General features: G+C 48.6%; 8 protein-coding genes and 1 non-coding gene across 9 annotated transcripts; 5 read left to right on the forward strand and 4 right to left on the reverse strand.

Annotated features, from left to right (window-relative positions):
• Positions 1–2,064: 2,064 nt before the first annotated feature.
• Positions 2,065–3,765, forward strand: DFJ58DRAFT_345973 (uncharacterized protein). Its single transcript, XM_041379962.1, has 4 exons — positions 2,065–2,706; positions 2,761–2,819; positions 2,874–3,397; positions 3,454–3,765. Exons 1-4 carry the CDS (start codon positions 2,166–2,168, stop codon positions 3,722–3,724), a joined length of 1,395 nt encoding a protein of 464 aa, XP_041244508.1. The 5' UTR covers positions 2,065–2,165; the 3' UTR covers positions 3,725–3,765.
• Positions 3,766–4,049: 284 nt separating this feature from the next.
• Positions 4,050–6,144, reverse strand: DFJ58DRAFT_785189 (Creatinase/aminopeptidase). Its single transcript, XM_041390015.1, has 7 exons — positions 6,036–6,144; positions 5,910–5,977; positions 5,167–5,855; positions 4,894–5,114; positions 4,758–4,843; positions 4,400–4,708; positions 4,050–4,353 (listed from the first exon to the last, which is right to left on the reverse strand). The coding sequence occupies exons 1-7, from the start codon at positions 6,055–6,057 to the stop codon at positions 4,141–4,143; spliced, it is 1,608 nt and encodes a 535-aa protein (XP_041244509.1). The 5' UTR covers positions 6,058–6,144; the 3' UTR covers positions 4,050–4,140.
• Positions 6,145–6,155: 11 nt separating this feature from the next.
• On the forward strand, positions 6,156–6,227 carry DFJ58DRAFT_t87. The gene has a single exon. It is a non-coding gene; the product is annotated as a tRNA-Gly (tRNA).
• A 542-nt stretch (positions 6,228–6,769) lies between these two features.
• DFJ58DRAFT_659580 (uncharacterized protein) lies at positions 6,770–7,408 on the forward strand (the record flags this gene model as incomplete). The annotated part of the gene is made up of 3 exons (XM_041382096.1): positions 6,770–6,965; positions 7,022–7,172; positions 7,210–7,408. The coding sequence occupies 3 exons, from the start codon at positions 6,770–6,772 to the stop codon at positions 7,406–7,408; spliced, it is 546 nt and encodes a 181-aa protein (XP_041244510.1).
• Positions 7,409–7,706: 298 nt separating this feature from the next.
• Positions 7,707–7,892, forward strand: DFJ58DRAFT_607610 (uncharacterized protein; the record flags this gene model as incomplete). Its single annotated transcript, XM_041380832.1, has 1 exon — positions 7,707–7,892. A coding segment is annotated over one exon (186 nt), but the record flags the coding sequence as incomplete, so codon positions are not given.
• A 263-nt stretch (positions 7,893–8,155) lies between these two features.
• On the reverse strand, positions 8,156–9,759 carry DFJ58DRAFT_346067 (uncharacterized protein). The gene is made up of 4 exons (XM_041379963.1): positions 9,570–9,759; positions 9,408–9,521; positions 9,249–9,339; positions 8,156–9,195 (listed from the first exon to the last, which is right to left on the reverse strand). Exons 2-4 carry the CDS (start codon positions 9,410–9,412, stop codon positions 8,257–8,259), a joined length of 1,035 nt encoding a protein of 344 aa, XP_041244512.1. The 5' UTR covers positions 9,413–9,521; positions 9,570–9,759; the 3' UTR covers positions 8,156–8,256.
• Positions 9,760–12,487: 2,728 nt separating this feature from the next.
• Positions 12,488–15,764, reverse strand: DFJ58DRAFT_785198 (ribosome biogenesis protein). Its single transcript, XM_041390016.1, has 11 exons — positions 15,259–15,764; positions 15,094–15,208; positions 14,927–15,046; positions 14,490–14,874; positions 14,389–14,469; positions 14,287–14,335; positions 13,867–14,236; positions 13,687–13,815; positions 13,340–13,639; positions 13,063–13,290; positions 12,488–13,006 (listed from the first exon to the last, which is right to left on the reverse strand). Exons 1-11 carry the CDS (start codon positions 15,717–15,719, stop codon positions 12,581–12,583), a joined length of 2,664 nt encoding a protein of 887 aa, XP_041244513.1. The 5' UTR covers positions 15,720–15,764; the 3' UTR covers positions 12,488–12,580.
• Positions 15,765–18,649: 2,885 nt separating this feature from the next.
• Positions 18,650–19,757, forward strand: DFJ58DRAFT_913750 (uncharacterized protein; the record flags this gene model as incomplete). Its single annotated transcript, XM_041395341.1, has 4 exons — positions 18,650–18,686; positions 18,736–19,035; positions 19,289–19,347; positions 19,410–19,757. The coding sequence occupies 4 exons, from the start codon at positions 18,650–18,652 to the stop codon at positions 19,755–19,757; spliced, it is 744 nt and encodes a 247-aa protein (XP_041244514.1).
• A 672-nt stretch (positions 19,758–20,429) lies between these two features.
• Positions 20,430–22,344, reverse strand: DFJ58DRAFT_785206 (stretch-activated cation channel Mid1). Its single transcript, XM_041390017.1, has 6 exons — positions 22,091–22,344; positions 21,888–22,050; positions 21,532–21,835; positions 21,418–21,491; positions 20,840–21,367; positions 20,430–20,801 (listed from the first exon to the last, which is right to left on the reverse strand). Exons 1-6 carry the CDS (start codon positions 22,244–22,246, stop codon positions 20,767–20,769), a joined length of 1,260 nt encoding a protein of 419 aa, XP_041244515.1. The 5' UTR covers positions 22,247–22,344; the 3' UTR covers positions 20,430–20,766.
• Positions 22,345–24,422: the final 2,078 nt, after the last annotated feature.

Here is a 24,422-nt window from a genome sequence, read left to right on the forward strand (position 1 = left end):
CATATCCACCTTCACGAGAATATCTAAAAACTCTGTCATCGACAGCGTACAGTGAAAAATACATGCGATACTCACCTTCTCCGCACCAGCCACGGCTTCAACTCACAAGGTACTACATATAGGCAATCCATCCGTACGATTTTTGTGCGTCATTTGTGTTTCAATATTTGCCGAAGCCCGGGGAGAACAGAGAACTTGAAGGAGCAAAGCGAGCCTTGAAGTTGTGACTTTGGAGTACTATGATACGAAGAGAGAGGTCGGTACCGAGTACTACTCGGTTCGCCGTGATCAGTCTCCCTTGATGGTCACAGTCGTTCCTCCTATAATCTTAATGCGGCCGGGAGGCATTTTTGATAGCAATTAATTATGTACTGCTACGCCGCCCCAGCTATAGAAGGCTATAGGCCGCCGCGAGGATCCAATATTCGGTTCGAATGGTATAGTCCCGACGAACTTAGATATTTTTTTTTTGCAATTTTCAATTTGGTCATCGCCTGACCCTGGCTTGTTGCAGCTCCGTTTTTAACAGACAAGCCTTGTTTTTCCCCAACACCCACCGGTGTAGTCTCTAAAGTTTCTGATATGCATGATCTATACTGAGTATGTGTCCAAAAATTGATGTCCTATAGTTATTTTTAAGATGCTGACGCATGGCAGACCCTGCCAGTGATTTTGCGTGGCCGTACAATATAGACTGAGGCATGTTGCTAAACGAAGACCCCACAGCGAATCACATAAGAATTCCTGCTGCCCCCGCTTTTGTCCCCTCACAAGCGTCAAAACCTCGCGTCCGGATATGTCATCAGTGTGGTTTCGTTTTACCACAAGATTTTCCATGGATAGTTTGTGATGACTGCCAGATACCGCTCAGAGCCCGAGGTATTCCTTCACCCGGACATACTCCCTTTGCAAACCAAGATGCGATGACCCTTGGACAAGCTGTGAGTTTTGCGTTTGAGTGCCTGCGGGGTTATTGGATTGGATTGAATTTTTGGCGTCATCCTGACTATGCTACTAGGGACAGTCCTTTTCATGTATCTTCGTGCCAAATGACCGTAGAAGGACCAAGAATCACTTCGACCTCCCACATACTCTGCTCTGCATGTCGAACGAGGCAAGAGGGCATGAAACTGAAGCCTACAAGGCGCATTAATCCGCACATACCATCACTACTCCCACCCACATCATCCATCATCGCACCACCCCGCGACCCTTCCCGCCCGTGTTTCTTCAACTCCCGTGGAGAAATTGTTGCTCCTTCACCTGTCCCTGTGAGTATTCATAAATTCTTCCCTTACATGAACTTTGACCATGATTGACACCAGGCTGTCGTGGCTCCCGTGGCGCCCATGCGTGTGTGCATGCGCTTCGGCTGTGGAGCTCAACTAGCATCCAACCAGTTTTTCAACTTTTGCGATGTGTGTCTGCGGTTGGGGTTTGGCCGTGGAGAACCTGCACCACCCCCTACCCCCAAGTGCCTTCCGAAGCGCATGAGAACGGATGAACTTCCCTCTGGTGAGCTTATCTCGAAGGTCAAGGTAAAGTAATTTTTATATTCTTCTGTCTGGAATGTAGTTGAAACATGGCAATTTGAAGCGGGATATAGATACTGCGCAGAGGGTGGATGCCCTTGTACAGCCCCCGCAGGAAACGTTTGCGGAACTTGGTGCACGCAACGATGATGATTTGGACCTTGAGTTGATGTATCCTGAGGTTAGTGAGATGCGAGTTTCTTTTCGACAGCACTGTGTCTGAGCTGCCAAGTAGGATGAGGAGCTTGCAGCACAGGATTCTGTCGACTCGGTATCGAAAATTGTTGGTGATGATGTCCCACCTCCAGGTGCTGTCTTGGAACATGCGCCTTCACGGCTTTCACCCTTGGTCCTCAACACTACGGCTCGTTCTCCAAGCCCTCAGCCAGTCCAAGTCAGTGGTGTTCAATTACTGTACAATATGTGTTAGACTAAGGATCCTTACAGCGCACCTGTGAAACGCTTGGGTGCGGAGGAACCGTGTCTCCGTCAGCTACATGGCAGAGGTGCTATAACTGCAGCTTAAAGCGCTGGAAAGAGCGTCAGCAGGCCGCTATTGCTGCAAGTGCAACTGCAGAGCCTGTTTTGCCGGCGGAAGGTACACATGAGGGTGCCTCGAATTCTGCTGAGGCCATGCATGGCGTTGGGCCTCCGTCACACGATACACTAGAGACAATCGTGGTGGATCGAGTTGCGACAAGCAGTGAGCCAGAAGTATTAGCTTCGCACTCACAAGGAGCAGTCCTTGATGCTGTAGACAATGTTCTGCCATTGTCGGAGCTTCCTGACGGACAAGTCGTCATTAATTCCGCGGAAGTCGCGAGTACTTCTAGTACACTCATTGCAGAGTGTGGTAGAGACGCTGGCGGGGAACCTGAAATTAACAAGGTTTACGTCTCCGGATGGGACAGCGACTTGACAGATCTCTTCTCGGAAGACGAAGACGTCGATTCGGACCCTGGTGCCAAAGACACTTCCACGATCAAGATTCGCATCCCTGTCCTTGCTTCTCGACTTCCTAGCGGCGCCAATGCGCGAGTGTGCGGGATCAAGCGCTGTAACATCGTATTGCCTCCGGATTACCGCTGGAAGATCTGTGATTCCTGTCGGAGATACCAACGGAAGTACCAGAAGATTCGTATGGAGAAAGCACGTCGTCGTATGGAGGACTTCTGTGAGTATAATTGTCACATCTAAAATCACCTAAGCTAACCATATGTAATTTTAGCTCGGATAGGCACTCATGAATCTGCTCTCGTTCGTAATCATCCTGCACCGTTTCCGGAGGTAGGACACATTAAGGGTTCCTGTTTAACCTTGCACCGCTGACCACAGATGCAGGAACAAACCGACGAGGTGACACCAGCGGAAGGCTCGCGCGTCTGCGCTGTTCCTCGTTGTCACACAAGGCTGTTGCCTGTGACCGAATACAGGTGGAAATGCTGTAGAGTTTGCCGCATGCGTGCTCGTGACGACGCAAGAGCAAAACGATCGACTGCCGGAGCCATCCTAGACTTGGAAGATCCAGTGGAGCAGACTTCTTCCATGGACATTTCGCCCTTTCCTGTCTTTCAAAACCGCAGCGTGTTGTTGTCAGAGTTTCGCACAATGCTGGAGCGGTTCTTGGAAGCACAGATCTTGTACTTGCGCGTGAAGCTACAGACAGCAGGTGAGAAAGCGTTGTTGAGGCTCGATCCCGTGTTGTTTGCGTTCGACGGCGAATATTCGACGGTGACCGGCCAGCGGGGATACCAGGATCATGTCCAAGGCAAGTCTGGTCCTGAGCACATTCAGGAGGAAGAGATGAAAAAAGAAGCTATCTCCACTGTCAGGGAGCTCGATAGTACCCTCCTCACGGAATTTAAGTAAGTGTTTTTAGCTGTGAGCTACGGTCGGACGGCTGAAGTCGCCTACCCTGTAGGCCAACAGAAGGTTTTAGAATCAAGACCGGAGGGGTGATCGTGCGATACAAATGTGCCTTAGAGCTGACCATCCCACTACGTCCTTTACCCAAGACAACGGACTCGAAGGATACCAACACTTCTATACCCTCAGAAAGTGATACTTCGTCATCACATGTTCCTTACATGAAGTCGGTGTTTGGGGAACTGGAAGTAGCGATTGTTCCCGATGACTCACACAGTATTTTACTGGGTCGACGAACTATTATCCGATTCCGCATGCTGGGCTAGCTAGGATAGCCTTCGTTTGGAGCCGTTTTACGATACTTGCCTTACAACTAATTTGCATTACGTTGCTCATATTGTAGAGATATTAACTTATCATCCATTCATCGACGTACTTATCATTGCCAACGTGTTCTAGCATGTATTGTAAAGAAATCGAGACTTGATAGTATGCTCAGTCAACCGATATAGGTGAAAGTGTACGACATTGCGACCACCTTGATGATTTCTTGCGCCTCGAAAAGTCACGATTAGTGTCCTAGATTATTCGTTGGAGTCGCTGCTGAACTCTTGTGCTGAATCAAAGTCACCCAATAAAATGAAATTTCAGTTCCTGTTAAACACCCAGCATCGGCGGGTTTCCAACAATTTTCATTGAAACTATTATACACACGAACACTCTTACAAACGACTTTCTACGTTCAAGACTCCCCAGAGCACACCGACTCCAGCCACTCAACATCACTCCTGACCTTGGTGAGGTTCTCGCACCCATCTGAAGTGATCAATACGTCATCTTCAATGCGCACGCCGCCCATTTCGCGATACTCCTCCAACAAGTTGTGGTTCACATATTCAGACTCCTCTACAGCTTTGAGTAGATGTTCACGGAAGTAGATCCCCGGCTCAACGGTCTATCGAAGTAAGTAGGCGAATAATCCACACATGGCTCAAACTTACCACGACCATGCCCTCTGCGAGCGGTAGCCGGAGCCGGAGGTATGTGTAAAAACTGGGGTGCCCAACATTGTCTTGTGGAATAGTCGTATTGTTCATTGGTTTACTTGCACTCGGGACATCATGCACATCCATCCCGAGTGAATGCCCAACTCCGTGAGGGAAAAAGGCTGAGCTAATTCCAGAGCGCAGAACCTCGTCTTTCGAGCCTTTGAAGAGTCCGAGATCGAGGAACCCCTCAACAAGAATCTGATGACAGAGTAGCTGGATGGTGTCCCAGTGGACACCAGGTTTGAGAATTTTCATCGATTTCTATGCAAAAGTGTTACGCGATGGTGCAAAGGATGCATATATAACCTACCTGTTGCATTTCTAACACAAGAGAGTATATCTGCTTGCCTTTCTCAGTAAACTTTCCGCCATTGCCAACAGGCGTCGTGCGTGTAACTTGAAAATAGAAGTTCAAACCTCTCTGGCATTTAGTTGCTGCAACTCACTGTCCGCAGAGTAGCAATCCCATTCGCATCCTGCGTCGATAAGGAGTAACTGAGGCTCTAACTGCCTTTCGGGTGCAGGACCGTGTGCCAATGCGCCGTGGTTCAAATGATCGTGGGGCTTTACAGGTCCCCAGGTGAACTCTCGGTCATTACAGCAGTAGTGTAATGTAGCGGCTCTCCTGGAGGCAGCGACGATAGGGAGATATGCCTGATGAACGGCCCTGGTGTGATTGGTGAGTTGTGAGGCATCAGTACTCACTAGGGCGTACGTACCCTTCACGCCGGCATGATGCAACAAAGATCGCCTCCGCCTCCGCCTCTTTCTCAATCAGCCACTCTCCGGGAAGAAGAGGACGATCAATGCCTGCACCCTTTGCCTGAAGAATCTTACCCTGTACTGCGTTGCCCAAAACGCGCATGACGGTCTCATGCGCCCTGGAGCTGATGTCATTTGCACGTCGGAGCATCGTTACCTCGTTCTCATCCTTGATCAATCGTGTTTTGTGCAAGGAAGAGAGTAAGTATGCATCCGTTGCGGTGTGGGTCTCTGATGTAACAATAGTTGCCATGTACTCCTCGGGTAAAGTGGGAAATAGAGGCGAGTTGCGCGGCAGAGTATGGAAGACAGCTTCGGGATGTGACTGAAGGAGTAACTCAATGGTACTTTGTAACTCTGAGCTATACGCAATGTCGGTTACGTCGAACAACTGCTTCGCTTCCCCAATTGTGGGTGGAGGAACACTCCACATGAGATCTGCGGCCTGTATTTCCGGGATAGATAAATTGACACTCAGCCTTGTGGAAGCATTCGTATGTTCAGGCTGATACAGAGCAAGAAGGAATGATCCAGGCACAGAGCATCCTGAGAGGTAGTAGAAATTAGATTCTTGGCGAAATGGTAGCTCGCGATCTGTGTCGTTTCGGAAGGGTGTTTTTCCTCCTGCAAGAAGGATGACTTGGGGCTACTTGCGTTAATCAATGCTAAGCGTTAGTCTATCGATAACATATTGAGCTACCTTCTCCTTCAACTGCGATGGAAGCACATTCATAAGTTGTTCGAACGTCCTCTGCACATGCGCCCTTGCTGTGTTCAACTTGGTCAGTCTCCCTTTGCCGATGGATCTATAACGATAACAACTAACCACAGTAACTCGACCCAGACATGATGATGAATGAAGTGAATGAATGAGATTGCAAGATCCGGGTCCGTTCGGTTATGTAACATCCCGGCCAATGTTGTGTTGGCCAAACCTTATATATGCACGCCGATGGTGAAGCGGTTATCATGCTTGCCTTCCAAGCAAGCGGCAGGGGTTCGACTCCCCTTCGGCGTATTTTTTTCATTCCTATTTGAAGTCGCTCGAAGCTTTTTTTCTTCTTATAGCACTAGTATGTAATGCACTATGCTGTGTTTTGGGCCAACCTGAAGCTTGAAGCTTGTCGCATAATGCATTGGATCCAGGTCGAATCTGCAGTCAACTTGATGGGAGCCCAAGCTGCGAGGTAAAAAAATCCGCAGTGCAGTTGCTTGTACTCCAGTAACTCCACTGGCAGCTGAACGGACACAATTGGCAGCGCCACTTGCCAGTAACAGTTTGACAATCATCATACCGTCGAAAACATCCAGGATCCGCGCTCGGAAGAGGCAATTGAACAACGAGCTGCGGCAGTAGCTATTATCTAGCATCGGCTTGTCATTACAGCATGCACTGGCATGTGCGTGAGGTATACGAGACCTTTTATTTTTATCAGCCTTCTGATTCACTGAGAATCACGCATACTAGTATAGCTAGTGCAACGATCGTCAACCTTTTGTGGCATATTGTGACAAATCACTGGACTCCCATGTCCATCGTGAGGCATGTTCAAGTTCGCAATGGCTTTCTCGATAGAGGACAGTGCTGCGCTGGCAATCTGCTTTCTGGCGTTACTTGCACTCTCCAGACGAACGGCGTCCTCCCACAGAAAGAACCTCCCTCCTGGTCCTACTCCGATTCCTTTTCTCAGAAATGTATTTGATATCAAGGCCGATGTACCTTGGGTTTCATACGCCACGATGCAGAAAACTTATGGTACGTATTCTCACTTCTTTCGGCTGGCATAAATTTCCTGACAGTCTCCACCGCAGGTGATATCATATATACCCGCGCCTTGACCATGGAGATTATTGTTTTAAATTCCGATGAAGTCGCAGACGAATTACTTGAAAAACAATCTCGGATCTACTTTGACCGACCATACCGTAGCCACGAGCGACCTGTGCGTACTATGAAATCAATGTACGTCACCCGCAAACTGAAATGGTTATTGCTATAGTTTCGGCTGGGAATGGGTAACGTCGATAGCAAGATACGGTCAAAGGTTCAGAATCCATAGGCGTCTTTACCATCAAGTCTTTCGATCTGAGGCAGCTTTAACTTACCGCCAAAGGCAACTACAAAAGACGCGATTCTATCGAAACAGTATGTCAAGGACATGCTGGACTTCCCATACAACCACGTCCGCCACAACATAGCAAGCTGAAATATCAGAAGCCTTCGAAGAGGCCTACTAATTGCACTATCAGACAAATGGATCTGCGCAGGCATTCATGGTCTCTGACGCGCTGGAACGATATCATATATCAGAAGACACAGACAGCCTGGAGATGATGACAGAGATCAAAGCCTCGGCCGCCACTGCTTATGCTGGTGGGTGCAGTCGATACCTTGTTGTCATTTGGCTAACCTTTTGCAACAATAGCCTCTGTCGAAACTGTAGGTCTGATTTCCATGAAGTGTTATTTCAAAGACATCAGCATTCATTAGACTACAGCATCTCTGCTCACATTCACCCTAGCGATAATGAACAACCCAAAAGTTCAAGAACGCGCCCAAGCAGGGATCGACAAGGTCGTCGGTCTTGATCGTCTCCCTAATTTTGATGACCTTCCAGCACTCCCGTACGTCGGGGCATTGATCAGAGAAGTAAAGAGATGGAATCCTGTTACACCGCTAGGTAAGCGGGGTCTACCTCGTACGCTTGGAATTCCAGAGGTCGCTGAATTGTGCGGTATTGCCAGTGAAAAAGGAGCTGCTTGTTTTTATTTGGTAGCAAAATTTGGACAGGTTTCCCTGAAGGTTCCCGGTCACGTCCAGTCCAACGTGCAAATGTTGAGGTAGGTGACAATGAAGATCTCCAAAACGCAGAAAGTGGATGATCAAACAATGCGTCAGAAAACCTTGACACCCAGGCACCAACACTCAAAGTTTAACTCTTATGCTACATTGGGTATGTAAAACTAAGCGCAGATTTCCTATGCAACGCTTTGGGATCATATGAATTAATATGACAGTCTTTTAAGATTTGCTCTGCTAGTATACGTCAAGATCCATCGCTGTCGTCCCTATTCCTCTGGGAGCACAAGCGGCACCCGTGATCTGCAACGCACCCATCACATAGCACACGGTTGCACGAGCATTCAGCATCCCTCACACATGGCGTGCAAAGTCGTCTCGAGCACACCGCGCACGAAGCCGCCAGATACGACTCACAACGATCGCACATCTTTACTTCACAACTCCCACACGACGCCACGAGTTTAGCAGGCATTTCCTCTAGTTCCTTGTCGTCCGTTTCCGAAACTTCTTCGGCGCAGTCGTAACAGAGGTTCGAGCCATTGCACAGGACACAGTCATCGATGTAGCAGCAACTGTAGCAGAACAGCCGGCGACAGCGCGGGCAGCGGATGAACACGCTAGGGTCATGCTCCGCACAGAGGTCGCATGCCCACACTTCCCCACACATACATGTCAGACCGCCACTCGTGCACTCTGGGCAGATCGAATGGGACCAGCATAGCTTGTTTCGGCAGCTACGCCAGCCGGGCAATTTGCATTCTATGCAGGAACCGCGCTTAGGAGGGTGAGCCCGCGCAGATTCAGCATAGGCCGTAATTAAACCAGGAGCAACGAACTTCTTGTTTACACGAGGCATGAGCGGGATACTGAGCGGGTGACCGGTACATGAGGAGATATCTCTCGCGCAGCACCAAGAGTTGCAGGGACACTTTTCTAGCTCCTGCTTGGACCCCTGTCCCTGGAGGCATGGAAAACATAGCACCTCTGTTTTGTGTCTGACGCACCGCGCAAAAGGGGGGTCAGAAAATCCACGGCAGTCGTGCGATTCGCACGATGCGACCTGACAGCTATTGCAGTGAATAAGACTTGAATCACATATGGGACAACGCGAAGTGTCTGATCGTAAACCGGTAATGTCTACGGTACCATCACCCTCCTGTCGTAGAAGGCGTTCGTAATATTTCTAACGAAGTCAATTCACTTCATGATAATGGATAGTTACTGTTTCGCCCTTACCTGCACTTGCAGCTGCTTCGATACCCTACGTGCAAGGTCAGGCTCCGCCGTCCAACAGTCCGAGTCAAGAGGAGGGATGATCAACTGCGACCTCGCGACAACGAAATCGTAGATATCCTTCATGTCAGGCGCAAGCTCGTCAGGGACGGGAATGCGCACATCATACACCTTGTCTTCAATCTGCATCTCACGGAGTAGGAGAGCAAAGCGCGTGACAGACTCTGTGGAGAGACGGAAATGGATAATAACACTTGATAGGATGGGTGGTTCTGGCTTTTCTTGTAAGACTACCGCGTATCCGAGGGTCGCGATGTGACCCACTTCAGTGATTGCGGAGGGCTCGTTGGGTGGGTCTAGCATGCGGTAGACCGTTTTCATGATCCGGAACATCTTCATGCGCATGGGATGGCCCTTGTCTCGCTCGCGTGGCGAGATGATTGTCCAGGCGGGCATCGCAAGCGCAGCCTGAAATGACTGTCAGTCTGTGGTACTATAAAATCATCAAAATTCCCCGACTCCCAGAGTCCCAATATTGACATTAATGAAAAAGGCCCACCCCGGCTACACCCGTGTTCGGGCCTTTTCGGTTACAATCAGTTCTCGCTCGGAACCCCCCCTTTTTCTGTTATCCATGCCTCGGTGGGCCACCCCTACATAGTGTCTTGAGCTTTTTATTGTGGGGTGTTCTAGAGTTTAGTGTTGACCTCTGTTCTGCATCTCTGTGAGGTACCCGGATCTTGCCGCGGCAATCGAAAGTAAATAATTCTTTGTTCCTCGACATCGAGATTCGACAAAGCGCACGCAAACTACACACATCAGAACGATATGGCTCGCTCTGCCACTTTCAATTCTTCCAGCCTCGCTGAAGCCTTATCGATGGACACTCCTTCAGTCACTGGCTCTTCCAATGCGACTGAGGATGACTTGAAAGCTAAAGGTAGGGAGGTTTATCTTTTTCCTGGTTATCAAACTCACTTTCAAGTCCTTAGCTTGAGTGCATTCTTCTGGCCTCCGGCCCCATCAAGATTTTCCGTTAGTGGTGAACCCCGACAGGTCTTTCAAGAATCTAGGTTAGCACATACGCACCTCGGGAATATATATTGTGTTTCTGCAACGACTCCGAGTCTCGCGAGGCGTGAAGGTGAATTCCTTTTCATGGTCAGACTATCACATACAAATGATTGCCGCTGCGCGGATCGGCCTGTCAATCTGCGTGGGTTTGCTTCTACATAGAAGAATTCTTTTATATCAATATGCAGCACTGAGTAGATTATCATCCATCTTATCATGCGAAAACAACATCTGCGTGCATGGTACGTTGTAAATGTGAAAGAGCTGTATCGAAACAAAAGATAGTTTGAGTAGGTTCAAGTGCGTGGCGTTTTCTGCATGCAGCGGAAATCGGAACTCACGCGCAGGTGCTGAACGTGAAAACTTGAGCTGTATTGAATGCAAATCATGATTGTGACAAATGTCGTCGACCTTGTGACAAATATCCATATACCACGATGATGACTGACGTAGTTCAATTTGATAACCGGAGTGAATTATATTTTTGAGAGCGGGGAAATCGGCAGCATGTTGTAAGAGAAGGAGCAAGAAGGAGCAGAGATGTTCTAAAAGGAAAATATAGTAATCGGCCTCCAGCAGGCGCAGCGGAGCAGTGGGCTTCAAGTTTGCGAGGTCTATATATTGTGGAAAAAGGAGGTTTCGGTGCAATGACTGGGTCTAGTTAAGATGAACCTCCGAGGATCTATACACCGCAAAATGTTCAAGTTGTCAGCAGGTTTCGAACCAACCCCAAGAGAAACAGATTTTGACTCTGTTGTGGTGACTACCTGTCTAAGACCAGTTAGATAGACCTCCGAGGAAACTATCCATGAGTCAATGTCAAGGTGTGTTCCGATAGAAAAAAACTTGTCGTTCGGCGGGCTTTGAACCTGCACAGTCCAAGAGAAAGAGATTTTGATTCTGTGGTACCCTCTTGGCTAAGACCAGTTAAGATGAACGCCCGACGAAACTATCCATGAGTGAATGTCAAGGTATGTTCCGATAGAAAACAACCTTGTCGGCGGCAGGTTTCGACCCCACGCAGGCCAAGAGAAACATATTTTGATTTTGGTAATCACTTGGCTAAGGCCAGAGAAGATGCACCTCCGAGGAACTGTCCATGAGTGAATCTTCAAGGCGTGTTCCGAAAGGGAAAAAAACCTTGGCGTCGGCAGGTTTCGAACCTGCTGGCATATGGTCCAAGAGACAGATTTAGATTCTGTTGTGGTAAGTACTTTCGCCAGGACGAAGTTGAGAAGAACCTACGAGGAAACCATATGTGAGCGAATCTTCAAGACGTGTTGTGACATAAAAAAAGCTGTCGATGGGCAATTTTCGAACATGCACAGTCCAAGAGAAACAGATTTCAATTCCGTTGTGTTAACCACTTGTATAAGACCAGTTAAAAGGAACCTCCGACAAAATCATTCGTGAGTGAATATCAAGGTGTGTTCCAATAGAGAAAAACCTTGCCGTCAGCAGGTTTGGAGCCTGCGCAGTTCAAGAGAAACAGAATTCGATTCTGTTGCGGTGACCACTTGCCTATGACCAGTTGAGGTGAACCTCCAATGAAACCGTCCATGAGCAAATCTTCAAGGTGTGTTTTGATAGAAAAAGACACCTGTCATTCGGCAGGTTTCGGACCTGCGCAGGCCAAGAGAAACAGATTTTGATTCCGTGGTGATAGCTACTTGGGCAAGACCAGTTAAGATGAGCAGCCGAGGAAACCACCCATGAGCGAATGTCAAGATGTGTTCCGATAGAAAAAACCTTTCGTCGGCGGGTTTCGAACCCACGTGCGCAGTTCAGATTTCGATTCTGTTGTGATAATCACTTGGCTAAGACCAGCTAACATGAACCTCCGGTGAAAGCATCCATGAGTGAATGTCAAGGTATGTTCCGATAGAAAACAACCTTGTCGGCGGCAGGTTTCGAACCTGCGCAATGTTCCCAAGAGAAACAGATTTAGATTCTGTTGTGACAACCGCTTTGCTCAGGACGCTCTTCTCTGATGAACCTCAGATCTTAGAACTGTCTATGAGTGAATGCCAAGGTGTGATAAGAGGGACAATCATTTTTCGAATCCGCACCACCCAAGAGCAGATTTGAACTTACTGTTCTGGTACCAGTTGGCTATGACTAGACCTTCAATGAAGGGATCCATCCATGAGTGAATGTTCAAGGCGTGGTAAAAGGGAAAAAAATTGTTGAGCAGGGAAATCTGCAACAGATTTCTGTCCAGAAAGTTGCTAGATAATGTAAAATACATATCCACACCAATGTTATATATCGTCCTCGGGACCGTCCTCAATCATCTTTGCATAGTCTTCGTAACTTGCAAATGTTGGCAAGCTTCTCAGCTTCTTCCGCTTTTCACGTTTGGACTCGTTCTCCTGTTTTCGCTTCTTTGTACTACCGAAGCCATTCCATTGTTCTTCGCCGTCGCCGCCATTTTCATCAACGATTCCGTTGTACTCGATGAGACCCTGAGGAACTTCATCCAAGCCGAGGAGATCCTCATTGTCAGAAGCCTCAACCATGGAGAAATCATCACCGGAACCACCATCTTCATCCTCATCTTCATCTTCTCCATCAACTTCAACTTCCTCATCATCCCCATCGGAATCACCAAGATCGGAAGCGACGCTGTCGCTATCCGCCATGAGGTCTTCATCTCCTGTCATACGAGGCATGCTAGCTTGCATCGCCTGTTTGCAAGATGGCTTGAGCTACGGATGCAAAGGTGACAACGAGAACTGAGTACCTTCCATATATCTGCCTCTTCGGCGTCACTGTCTTCGTCGTCTTCACTGTCGTTATCGCGTTCAGTATCATCTACGTCTCTGTCCTGCGCTTCCTCCAACTCGCTCGCTGAAGCATCTACATCAGAAGCATCATCCGATTCCCCTGCATCACTATCCCCTTTGCCGGTATGGGCGGTTTTGTTTTTGTCTTTTTTCACGTTTCCTCGAAAGAATTTATGGAAGAAGACCTTAAGTGACTTTAGCACGGTCTCGATCACCGAATAAGCAGCTCGTTACCTCGTCAACAGGAATATCCTGCAATCGCCTGTTCAAAAATTTCTCATCGTTCGGTAGAGCACCGCCGGACGATTCGCCTTTCAGTAACTTCACGCCAATCCTGTCGTTCGCGCTAGCTGCAGGTTGCATGGCGCTGGAGCCTTTTGTCTTGATTTTTTTGGGATTTTTGTAGACGAAACGATCGAGGAAATGAGAGAGGGTATTTAAAGACAGATCTGGGCTTGACGTGATAGGTTGGCCGGAGAGGAGTTGTTGTGCGTGTAAAGAGACGGTCGGATGATAATGGTGTATGAGGGGAATCTAAGAGACATGAGGACTTTGTAAAATCAATGTACATAAGCGATTACCAATTCGAACAAGGGAGAGGCTGAGGGGTGCGCAAACTGCGGGTCTCGCTTTCGTGGATCATACTGTTCTTCAGAAGTGGAACGGGATCCTCTGGAAAGGTCCCGCAAGCCTGGAACTGTACTGAACAACTTGGAATAGAGTCAGGTGGGCCATAAAATAGGTGAGCAAGGGCGCCTTACTTCTCCTAGGAGGTATAATCCTCCTACGATGAACTCGGTCCCGCCCGCACTGCCACTGGCAAGAACTTGTACGAACCGGCGGACAAAGCTCTTCACGCGTTCGGAGTTGTCGTCGGCCTTGAGAGACTTAAAGAGTAGGTTCAAGTACATTGTCTGTTTTGAGGATGAGGCGAGACGACCATCGTGTAAAGACTGGTACAATGTTCGATAATATCGATCCACGATGCTCTTCGAGAGTGCAGAAGATGAAGACTCGGGTAAGTGGGAGAGCGAGGATGATATCTGCTGAATAAGGAGTAGGGCTTGCAAAGAGGTGTTGAATGTTGAGGTATGTGTGATGAGGAATAGGGTGTCTATATGTTTGTTCAAGCTTGTTGGAGAGAACGTCAGGTGAGAATATACCATGCTTGAGGAACCTACTTGACATCCGATGGTCCCAACTTTGCATAGGGCAACGCGCGATTCACACCTGTCAATATGGCAGAAATCGATTTTGAAACGCATCTTCAACTTCCGCGAAACCACCGTCACCAACAACCTCTTTCGTTGTCTTCCGCTTTTTTTTCTTCCCCACAACTTCTCCGTCTTGTTCTTTGGCGTTTCCTTGTTCCCAGCCGATCGACTCTCCCCCAATAAATCCTTGAACATCTGGAAATACACATCGATGACCTGTACAGCAACATCTTTGTCCCCCAGAGCAAACACAATCTGGTTAAGCGTTATCGTTGCATAATAGCGCGCATGGTCGTTGCTCGTTCTCTTTGTAGCTCCGTCAAGCTTCGGTTTTGGCTTCGGTTTCGGTTTTGGTTTGGAAGTTGAGGTGGTCGTCTCGTCGGTGAAGCGGATATGCGTATTGGTAGTTGGCGCAGTGGCGGGTGTCGCGATGCTTGGTCGAAGGATGAGGGACGTCATCTCGCGTACGACGACACCTTTCATAGATGGATGAGCTTGTAGGAGTTGAAGGAGGTGGTAGGAAGCGCGAGAACATATGGATTTTTCAGAATCGCCCTATGTACCATGATTAGCGAATTGCTTCACGACTTAATTTTTTCCCTCTCACCAGTTTGTTTACCAATAGCCTAAGTAGGTTATGCTCCTGCTCAGGTTTGTCGCGAAGGAGCGTGTAAGTTAAGGAGAGTGCTTGGGTGCGCACATACACCAAGGGGTCCATTGAAAGGACCTGGAAAATGTGTGAGCTCCTGCACTCGAACACGCTTATAATCCCACCTCTAGGATTTGGAGGATGGAGAAAAAATACTTCTTCAGCCAATCCTCGAAGTACCAAATGAGAACATGATCATCCTTGACGCTCTGGTGTGATAGAGGCTGATCACGGAAATACCTGAGCAATCATCAAAATTTCATCCACGAAAGCAGCATGTCCATACGCACTTTAACTTCCTGTTCGGCGCGCCGCCTCCAACCCACCAATCAAGTATACATCGCAAAGCCTTAAGACTTTCTTCTCGACCTCCTTTTCCCTTTCCTCGCTCAGCCATCCCCTTCAGAGTTTCCAATGCTTTCGTGTTGTGTAATGGGCTACTTTGCACGAGGAGTGTAAGAGCACTGAGTCTGTCTGACAGCGTGCCTGAGTGCAAAATTTTCTGCAAAAATGCATAATCTGAGCTGGATGATGTGGCTGTTGAGGATGTCCCAGACTGGTATGTCTCTACCGTCTTCGCATGAAGAGATGCGCCGCGCTCCATCAGGGAGGACAATTTGGCAGACGTGACAGGTGGGAGAGCGGTAGGTGACCCAGATAGCTTGGGTACATTTTGATACCATAGAGGAGACGCTTCGATCTGAGGTTTTTTCGCGACTTTGGAGACATCGGCGCGAGCTGGTGTTGGCATTATTTTGTCTTTAAAATTGTGCGAAGCGCACGAGCTGTCTTGACCATAGCAGTTGCTTATACTGAAAGGGTAATAACCTTAGATAATCATCAAATAATCATCCAACTAATTTCGATGTTGAACCAGAACGTTGATCATGTCTCGTTACCACAGGACGCTATAATCAACGCCTCCAATACACAACCTTGACATTTACAAATTCAAGCTTCAACATCAAACGCCGAGCTCTGCAAAATATGGAGGACTGAGAACAAATCAAATTGCAATGTCTAGTCTTACTCTGGCTCTGTATTCCTTCATCGCGACAAACCACAACAAACGATTACCGTGCCATCGAGGCAAAACTTACTGTTATTGCAGGTTCAGCACTTCTACCCCAGAGGTGTGTCACGCACTACTGTGAAGGAATTGACTCATCATTTAACTATGTTATCATGGTCCCTGCATTTAACATTAGTACACTCAGGCCTAGGGGAGTCAGGTATGCTTGAAGTGACACGTGCCCAGACACCACGGAGACTCCTCATGTCGTATCCAAGCATGTTGAAGATCGAGAGCGACATCCACGCTTAGGAGAACAACGGCGGGTTCAGGCGCCGTTTCTCACTATCCTTCTTCGCAACCGATACCGAAACAACAACACATGTCCTGCATACTAGTACATGTCTGTATGCGTCGTCTGTCCACGACGTGACCGTTGCCCCTATCTAACAGTTGTTGGCCTTGTGGAAAGACCGGAGAATCACCTAGGTGTTCCGAATTAAAATATCCACCTTTGCCGTCGAAGCGAGATTCTCTACCTTTAGCGCTTCTTACCCAGAGGTGTGCCATGCACTGCCCTATGAGTCAATTGTCTATCATCTGACTATGTAGTCCATCGTCACTGGATAACACGCAAGCCTAGTTGCGCATGAAGCGACATTTTTTTGATGGCGGTTTTTTGAATTAACAATATCCACATTCGCTATGCCGTCGAGGTGAGATTCGCTGTCATCGCATGTTCAACACTTCTGGCCCAGAGGGGTGTCACGCGCTGCCTTGTGAGCGAAGTGACTGACTATCATCTGACTGTGTAATCAAGGTCGTCAGATTACATACGGGCCTTGGTGTGCAAATTACTTCTGAGGGCACACGATGACCCCATCTTGGGTCCTAGATTCTGTGCATGGATGACGGTCAGATCCGTGCCCAGACACTAGTAGCTCCATGCTAGTTCATTTTCTTCCCAGCAAGGAATTATTCATACCTGCACTATTCTCCAGTTACCTAGAGGTTTAAAGGCAAGACTCGTTCAATTCATCACATCAAAGACCTTCTACCAAAATGAGTTACAGTTAGCAGCACCACATCCACGGCTTCTCGTATTCATTTTTACTCGTAGCAACCATATCTGAATCAGCAGCCGTCTCATAGTCCGCGACCTTCGACCCACCAACTTCGTCGGGACCACTATGTGCGCAGTGCAAAACGATGGCGGGAAATTTCGTGTCTAGTTTCAAAATACAGACTGCCAGATCTATGAAATGTCGTTGAACGACCCGAAGAGCACGACCTATATCCTGCTCAAGCTCACCAACAGCAACATACCTGCTGCCCGTATCAACACGCCCATCACAGCCGTGGCACGTAACAACTTGTAAAAAGTACGTGTTTTGAGGCCTTCCCGTGTCTCGTAATCTCATTCTCGTTTCATCATTACAGATCCGAGTTTTTTGCATCACTGTGAACAGACATGTGCAGGAGATTCGTCACTCCCAGCGTCATTGTTGGCAGACAGACGCGACCAATGATTGGCGCCGCTGTTGAGAACAGCACCTACTTGTATACGCAAGGCCGTTCGCCCATAATGAGGCTATGCGCTGGGTTGGGATCCAGTCTGCAGCTACTCCACGGACTATTACAGAAGCCTACACTATGAAAGACGACTGGAAGACTCGTGTACTTTAAATTGGATAGCATACTTCGGCTTGCATGCCCAAAAAGTTATCATGTTACGGGATGTATCCAGAGGTGTGTGTACCTTATCTAACATATGACGTGTGGCATGAACTGACAGACTCGCGACTGATATGACCCTAGAGCTTTCCTATATGCGTGGATCAGGCTGTGAATTCAATCTATAAAATCGTCGCAAACGCACCGATGCAAGTTTCTGGCCCCCAGATAAAGCAACGATGCAACAGCGCAGGTCCTTCGAATACCACTGCCTTGCGAGCCAGGAAAGGAGACTACGATTCAGAAAGGGTTGAATATATGGTCAAGCTTCTCCCAGTTTTGACATGCATAGTTGAGAGTGTCGGAAGTTGATCTACTTTGCTCTCGTGCTACGCTTGGAAAACTTGAAAAGGACTTCATAGCATGGATGATATCCAGTCTCGTCCGTCTGGGGTCTGCAACCAAATTCGCCCGCACTGTGCCTGGAGCTAGTCTCGCCCAGTGGGAACCGCAGCCACGTCTTGCACCATAGGACTGTAACCAATGCCACCCACCCAGAGACTGTAGCGGGTCCACCATTGCTGAGGCTGGCATCGATTATGGCCAGGGTTCATCCTAGCCTGTACCAGTCCACCACGGTCCACTGGCCACGGCCACGCCCGACGTCTTGTGTAGTGCACTGCACGTGATCGATTCAGACTGCTTGGATTTGAGGTACGCTGATGTCCAAAGGAGTCGTACATGCATGCCGACTCTCACCCAGAAATATCAGACTAGCTTGGTATCAGTCTAGTTCTGGGGCGCCACCGGGACTCCATCACATGAGCGACACAGGCATGCGAATCTGTAGGGCTGTGGGACGAATAGTATCGAAAAGCTCGAACGGCAGTCCGTCTTGTCACGTCTTTGTCCCACGTTGTGTTTGGCGTGTCGCGAAGCTCTAAGGTTTGCGCTATAAATTACTTTGCGTACTTTGAACAAGTAACATAAGCGTAATGGTCATGGCACAATCCACTCCTCGAGTTTGGTTGAGTGAGTCGGGATGCAACCCCTCGCCATGCGGTTCACTGAATGTTTACAGTTACTGGTTCTTCCACTGGGTTCGGCAGGGCGATGGTGGAAGAAGTCCTGCTTAATGGCGAGATTGCTGTCGCGACTCTGCGCAAGCCCTCCGTCCTCGATGATCTCGTCGCCAGATACCCGCGCACCCAGCTCCTAGTACTTCCACTGGACGTGACGAACGAGGTGCAGGTCAAATCTGCCTTCGTGCAGGCCAAGGACACCTTTGGACACGTCGATGTCGTGTATAACAACGCGGGGCAGGTGTTGTTTCAGGAGTTGGAGGGGGGTACCAATGGACCGTGCCAGGGCGCTGATGGATGTTAATTTCTGGGGGGCGGTAACGGTAAGCTTCGAGGCGGTCAGATTCTTTAGAGAAGTGAACCCGAAGGGTGCTGGGGGGATGCTCGTCCAAGTATCGAGCATGGTAGCAACCGCCGCTGGTCGGGTTCTATAACTCCACGTGAGTGGGTCGACGCTGTCTGGTTAAGCGTCGTTGATGCATTTGTTGTTCGTAGGAAAGCAGGTAATACTGCTTGTGACAGACTGTGTGACTTAAACTCACCACTATGTAGCCTTGGATTCGTTCACTGAAGTTCTGGCACAGGAGCTCCTTCCCGCTTGGAATATTCGGGTGAGTAGCTGAAGAGTGACAGACAACAGTCGCCGAGTGCTGAGTACTGAGTGGTCATACAGATCGTGAATGTCCACCCGGGTTCGACGCGTACCCCCCTTATGTTAAGTGAGATGCTCGAACCTCCAGCACTGTATGCATCGGAACCAACAGCTGTGACGACGAAGTTGCGTGCTGAGGCAGATACGCTCATCGCAAGCGATGCACTGATTGGTGTTGAAGCTGTGACGAAGCGCATTTGGTCCGTGACGCGTATGGACAACGAGGACCTGCGGAAGGGTATGCAAGAAGGCATTCCAGGCCTCGTGAACATGCATACGGGCATGGACTCGCTGGGGCGTGTGCATGCAAAGATCGGGCGACTGCAGGGTGAGCTGATGTGGAACATGAAGGTTCATTATGAACACTAGTCTCGAGTATGTCTTCAAAATGAACGGTTGGTTCCGCAGAAGCAATTCGCGTGATTCCCATGTGTGAACTCCAACTTCATGAAAGCAATGGATGTCGATGAGGCGTTATTGTGCCGACAAGCTGATGTAACCGACGATGTTTTCACAATCCACCTGTCGATCATCCAAACTCGAGTCTGGTACCCCAGCTTCAGATTTCGTAGTCCGCGACACACTGAGTCTGATATAGCCCGAACCAATGGAACTCACTCATAGCGACAAGGTACTAAGACACTCGAACTAAGATGTCGAAAACCATTTACCAGGAGAACAATGCACTAAGGGTCGGGCCCTGGGATCCACTGGCAGGTTGCACTCATGGATGTAGCACTGAATGGCACCTGCAATGCCGATTTCATTGTACAGGTCGTGGGGCAGACTCTTAAAGAGCGGAGCAAGGGTCTGCATGTCTCGCAGAAGGCGAAAACGATGTTCGGCTCTCGCGCATTGACGAAGACATGAAAACGAAGGTACTCGACGGCTCGCATCATACAAGCGCAAGGACGACCTCATCAATATCACCGACGCTCCTTCGCTACCGAGAGATGGGACACGAATCAAAGAACATCTTGCAGGAAATCCTGACTGCCAGACAGCCAAAGTTCACGGGACTTCTTGAGGGCGAACGAACGAGTGCCGCCACAGCGTCAGCAGCTTCAGCTCATAGAATTTGCCACCAGAACTTCCTGCAACTTCCAGTTCCTCCCAGCCTGGGCATGCGCTACTACCACATTTCAAACATCCATCGTCTCACACTGCATTCACCATATTTTTTCGCTCAACCCCCACATCCGGCGAGTCACGGACTTCGCAGTCCATCTATATATCAATACCCACTGGCACATCCTCATACATTCTCTCAGCAACATTTTACACAGCATTAATGATTTGCTTTTAGCTCTATATATTTTCGCATACTGTAGTTCACAGATTTACTCGGCGCCTTTGTCTCTGTTTGTGATACCACAGTTCAACTAGGGTTACACCACACGTTTCCCCACCGATCTTGCGCCGCACCCGTACTCCCCCACGCCAAAGCACACCCTGTTCCACGTCATCGATAAATCCGACACCGTAGCTCGACGCCGCATTAAACCGTGGAGTCGGACACTTCATCCCCAAGAAAGTTGGACATGAGCGATCAGCAGCACTGCAAACTTCCAGACAGGGCAAGACCGTCTGGTATGAAAATGTAACATTGGGCAGGAAATGGTTCCGTGCGTTCGAGCCGCCGTTCTGAGGCAGAGTCAATGCCGGCGTCGGGGATGATGGCGAAGAACTTGATGGGGGCTCGGCGCATCGCGGGAAGGACACGGAGCATAACCAAGTGCGGTATGCTTCCTGGCAGCTTTCACAGGTCTGCAAGGGAGAGTATAGGTCGCGCCCGCATGCAAATGTGAGAAGCATGGTCGTAAAGTTAGTCATATACTGAAGAAGGGGATCTGATACGCTCTGTGGGAGATTTGAAGAGTCGTAGGATGATGCAGGGGATTGAGGGAAGGGAAGAGGAACAGCGTATGATGTAGATGGACAAAATGGAAGGGAGTGCACGAGGGGGCAGGGGAATGATGCTGATACGGAGACATAAGCGAACGTATGCTACACTGAGGAGAAAACGCACGAGATTTGGTAGTGAAATATATTGGTCCGCTCAATTTTACCTGGTCCTGGATAACATATGCAGTGTAGTTCGTGCTCGGTGTCAAGTCATCAATAAGCCATTGAGATCCTCCACCCGTAATTATTGCGCAGCCAGAGATCGTTGCTTACTACCAAGCCTGAGGAGGAAGTAGAGTTGATGCTACATGCTGTCTGCATGCCAGAAGCAAGACCAGAGGAAGTGGGCGCAATGACGAGAGAGAATGCGGGGGGCGATGACGGCGGTGAAGGAATTGAAAGATTGGCAGGAGGAAGAGTGTAGTTGGGATACATGGACGGTGAGGATTCGATGGGTGATATTGGAGGCGAAAATATCAGAGCCTGAGTATTGGTAGTATCTCCGAGGAACGGGAGTGCAGGAATTAGTTCATGCACAAGAGCTACTGGCAGCATGAACAACTATTAAATTCAGTGTTCATTCGGTGTACATACCTCCTGTCGATGCGGCAACTTGGAATGAGGTCTGACCGACATTTTGTACTACTAATGATCCACCTTGTTGTGCAGTGCCAGTCCAGTTCCCGAATCCGCTCTGCAATGGAATTTCAAAAACATCGGTGGTACTGGTAGACGCTGTGTTGTTATTCACCAAAAACTGGAGATGTCGATCCGGTGGAGCAAATGGCGACGGATACCGTCAGCTGCTGAGCTTGTGGAAGAGAAAATGTGGGATCACTAGACAGAGATGCTCCGGAAAAGGAATATAAGGTATTGAGAGTAAGTGACTCTTGTGCATTAATAGCGAGTATTGCATGTATAAGATACCAAAGAGACCGCGGAAGTGTTCGCATCTATGAAGTCCGTCGATGTCGCGACAGTCAGCTGCTGAGCGTTGTGTCACTTGGTTCGGAGATCGTTGTCGGGTAAGTTTCGGAAGTGGCTGCGCTTGGCGGCTGCAGCTATTACTAGAACAGTCATGCTCAAACTTCTCAAGCTTCAATTATCACAGTCCATTGCCTGCCAAATATCTTCGAAGTTTGGGGTCTTTCGAGATACAAAATTGAGCGGTGGGTTTGCCGTGGAACTTATGGCATGTATTATTTTTTCTCGTTTTCTCGTTGAACTTCAGCATCTGTAGGTCGGTCCTGGTCCTGAAATTTCAAGGGCCGTAGAGAGGTTTCACTGAAAACTGAGTCTGACGTTGTATACACACAGAATGACTGTCTCAGGGTAATCTTCCTGATGAATCTATTCTGAATGTCAAAGTATTCAATGAAATTCATGACAGAGCTCAACGTCATCCATCATGATGTGGCATGATAGTGCGACCCTCAGAACACGATCTGTGACCCTACCTTGCGATATTGGTCTCGCCATTCTAGTATTTGTGATCCCAAGACTAGGGTCTGTACAAACGTAGAACATACCATCATATGGCATTGTACGGGGAACGACGTCCTTCGTGAGTGTAAATACATACTGGCGTTCAGCAATTCATGCCGTTCTCTTGGTCCATGCCCTCATGTCCTACTGTTCAGGAATCAGGTCGTCACGATTATATCGTGTTGTTTGCCTAGACTCTAATCTATCTCGCGCATGGCGCCGCTTCAAGACCGTCCTATCCTTTTAGGTAAAATGAGGAACCCATGATGGTCCATACGCTATCGTCGCTGTACACTCCGACGCTTCACTTCATAATACTCTGGAAGTATAATATTTTTGGTTAAAACTCACCTGATAACCAATACCTTTCTTGCCCTTCCACTAATCAGCATGTCGATAATAATAGTTGACCTCTTCTTTGCTAGCTCAATCGGAACAGCCTCCTCTTGCCAATCTCGACGGAATCTCATAACATTCTTAATCTCGAAGACATTCCGAGACCACCCCAGACTACATTTGGGTTCTTCCGAAGCAATAGCAGCCGTCTTTTTCAACCCCGCTTCTCATGATGTAGACTAAGAAGCCATCATCTACCGTGACAAAGCTAACTAGTTACAGGCGGATTTGTGTTCATTTCCGCAGTGAACCATAGGGATTCTCATTCAAATAGTATCTCCATTTTTTCCTGGCGCAGGCGCGAGTGCTGACAAAAACACAGCTTCAACTTTTTATCGCACAGAAAATCTCTAATTTGATGGCCTAAGAACGATCATTAAAGTGCAACTCAGTTGCCCTGGTATGAAACGCGGCAGACTGACATGCCTATTGATGTTCAAGCTCAAACCAAGATATCACAATCTAGAAGCTTGCAAATGAACTCTTCTTGTGGCCCATCGTGATATTGACAAACAGCTTAGCCCTAATCCGTGATTTCGAAGACGACCTGAAGGTCAGCGTTCCTACCATGCTACCATAACCGTCCTTCTCGAATCCGTCCGCAAGACCAAGGTCATGCCGACAACTCGTCACGCTTGTATGTTTGCTTCATCGAAAATCATACATCACGGTGGAGTAGGGGTCCCTAGGGGTGTAGGCAGAGCAGCTGCGGTGTTTAGAGTAGAGTTTGCTGGTAGAGAGCCGGAGCCGCGCTGCGCGGGAGAGCAATCGATTCCTTCCCGAGCGTAGCATCCAGTGGGAGAGCGGGCCGAGCCCGCTCCAACGGGAAGCTGCCTATTCACCGCCGCTTCTGGTGTGGATGCTTGATAAACACTCAGGCGTTTTTGCTGAGCTCTCATTCGCAATCCTTGTTTGTTATCTGGTATTTGTTGACGATGTGTGCCTAGCTTTTCAAATGTCGGATGAATATTGGTCTTGACTCTTGACCATAAAGCTCATCGAAATATTAATGCCATAGAAACATTTCTATATTAAATTATTATTATAAAATTCCAGTTGTAGCGGGGCGTTCCAGCGAGGCCAGATTTGGTGCAGAACAGTGTAGGCCAGTGGAGTGTCAGCGGCAGAGTGAGGGGTAGAAGTGACTGGGGAGTCACGATCGATGTATATGGACGCGGTGCAGACCAGTCCTGATAATCGATAGCAGCTTGGTCCTTTGCCTTCTCTCGAGCAGTGCCGGCCAGTCCA

This window comes from Suillus subalutaceus (assembly GCF_016647625.1).
Source record: "Suillus subalutaceus strain FC151 chromosome Unknown DFJ58scaffold_45, whole genome shotgun sequence".
NCBI classification, from domain to species: Eukaryota; Fungi; Basidiomycota; class Agaricomycetes; order Boletales; family Suillaceae; genus Suillus; species Suillus subalutaceus.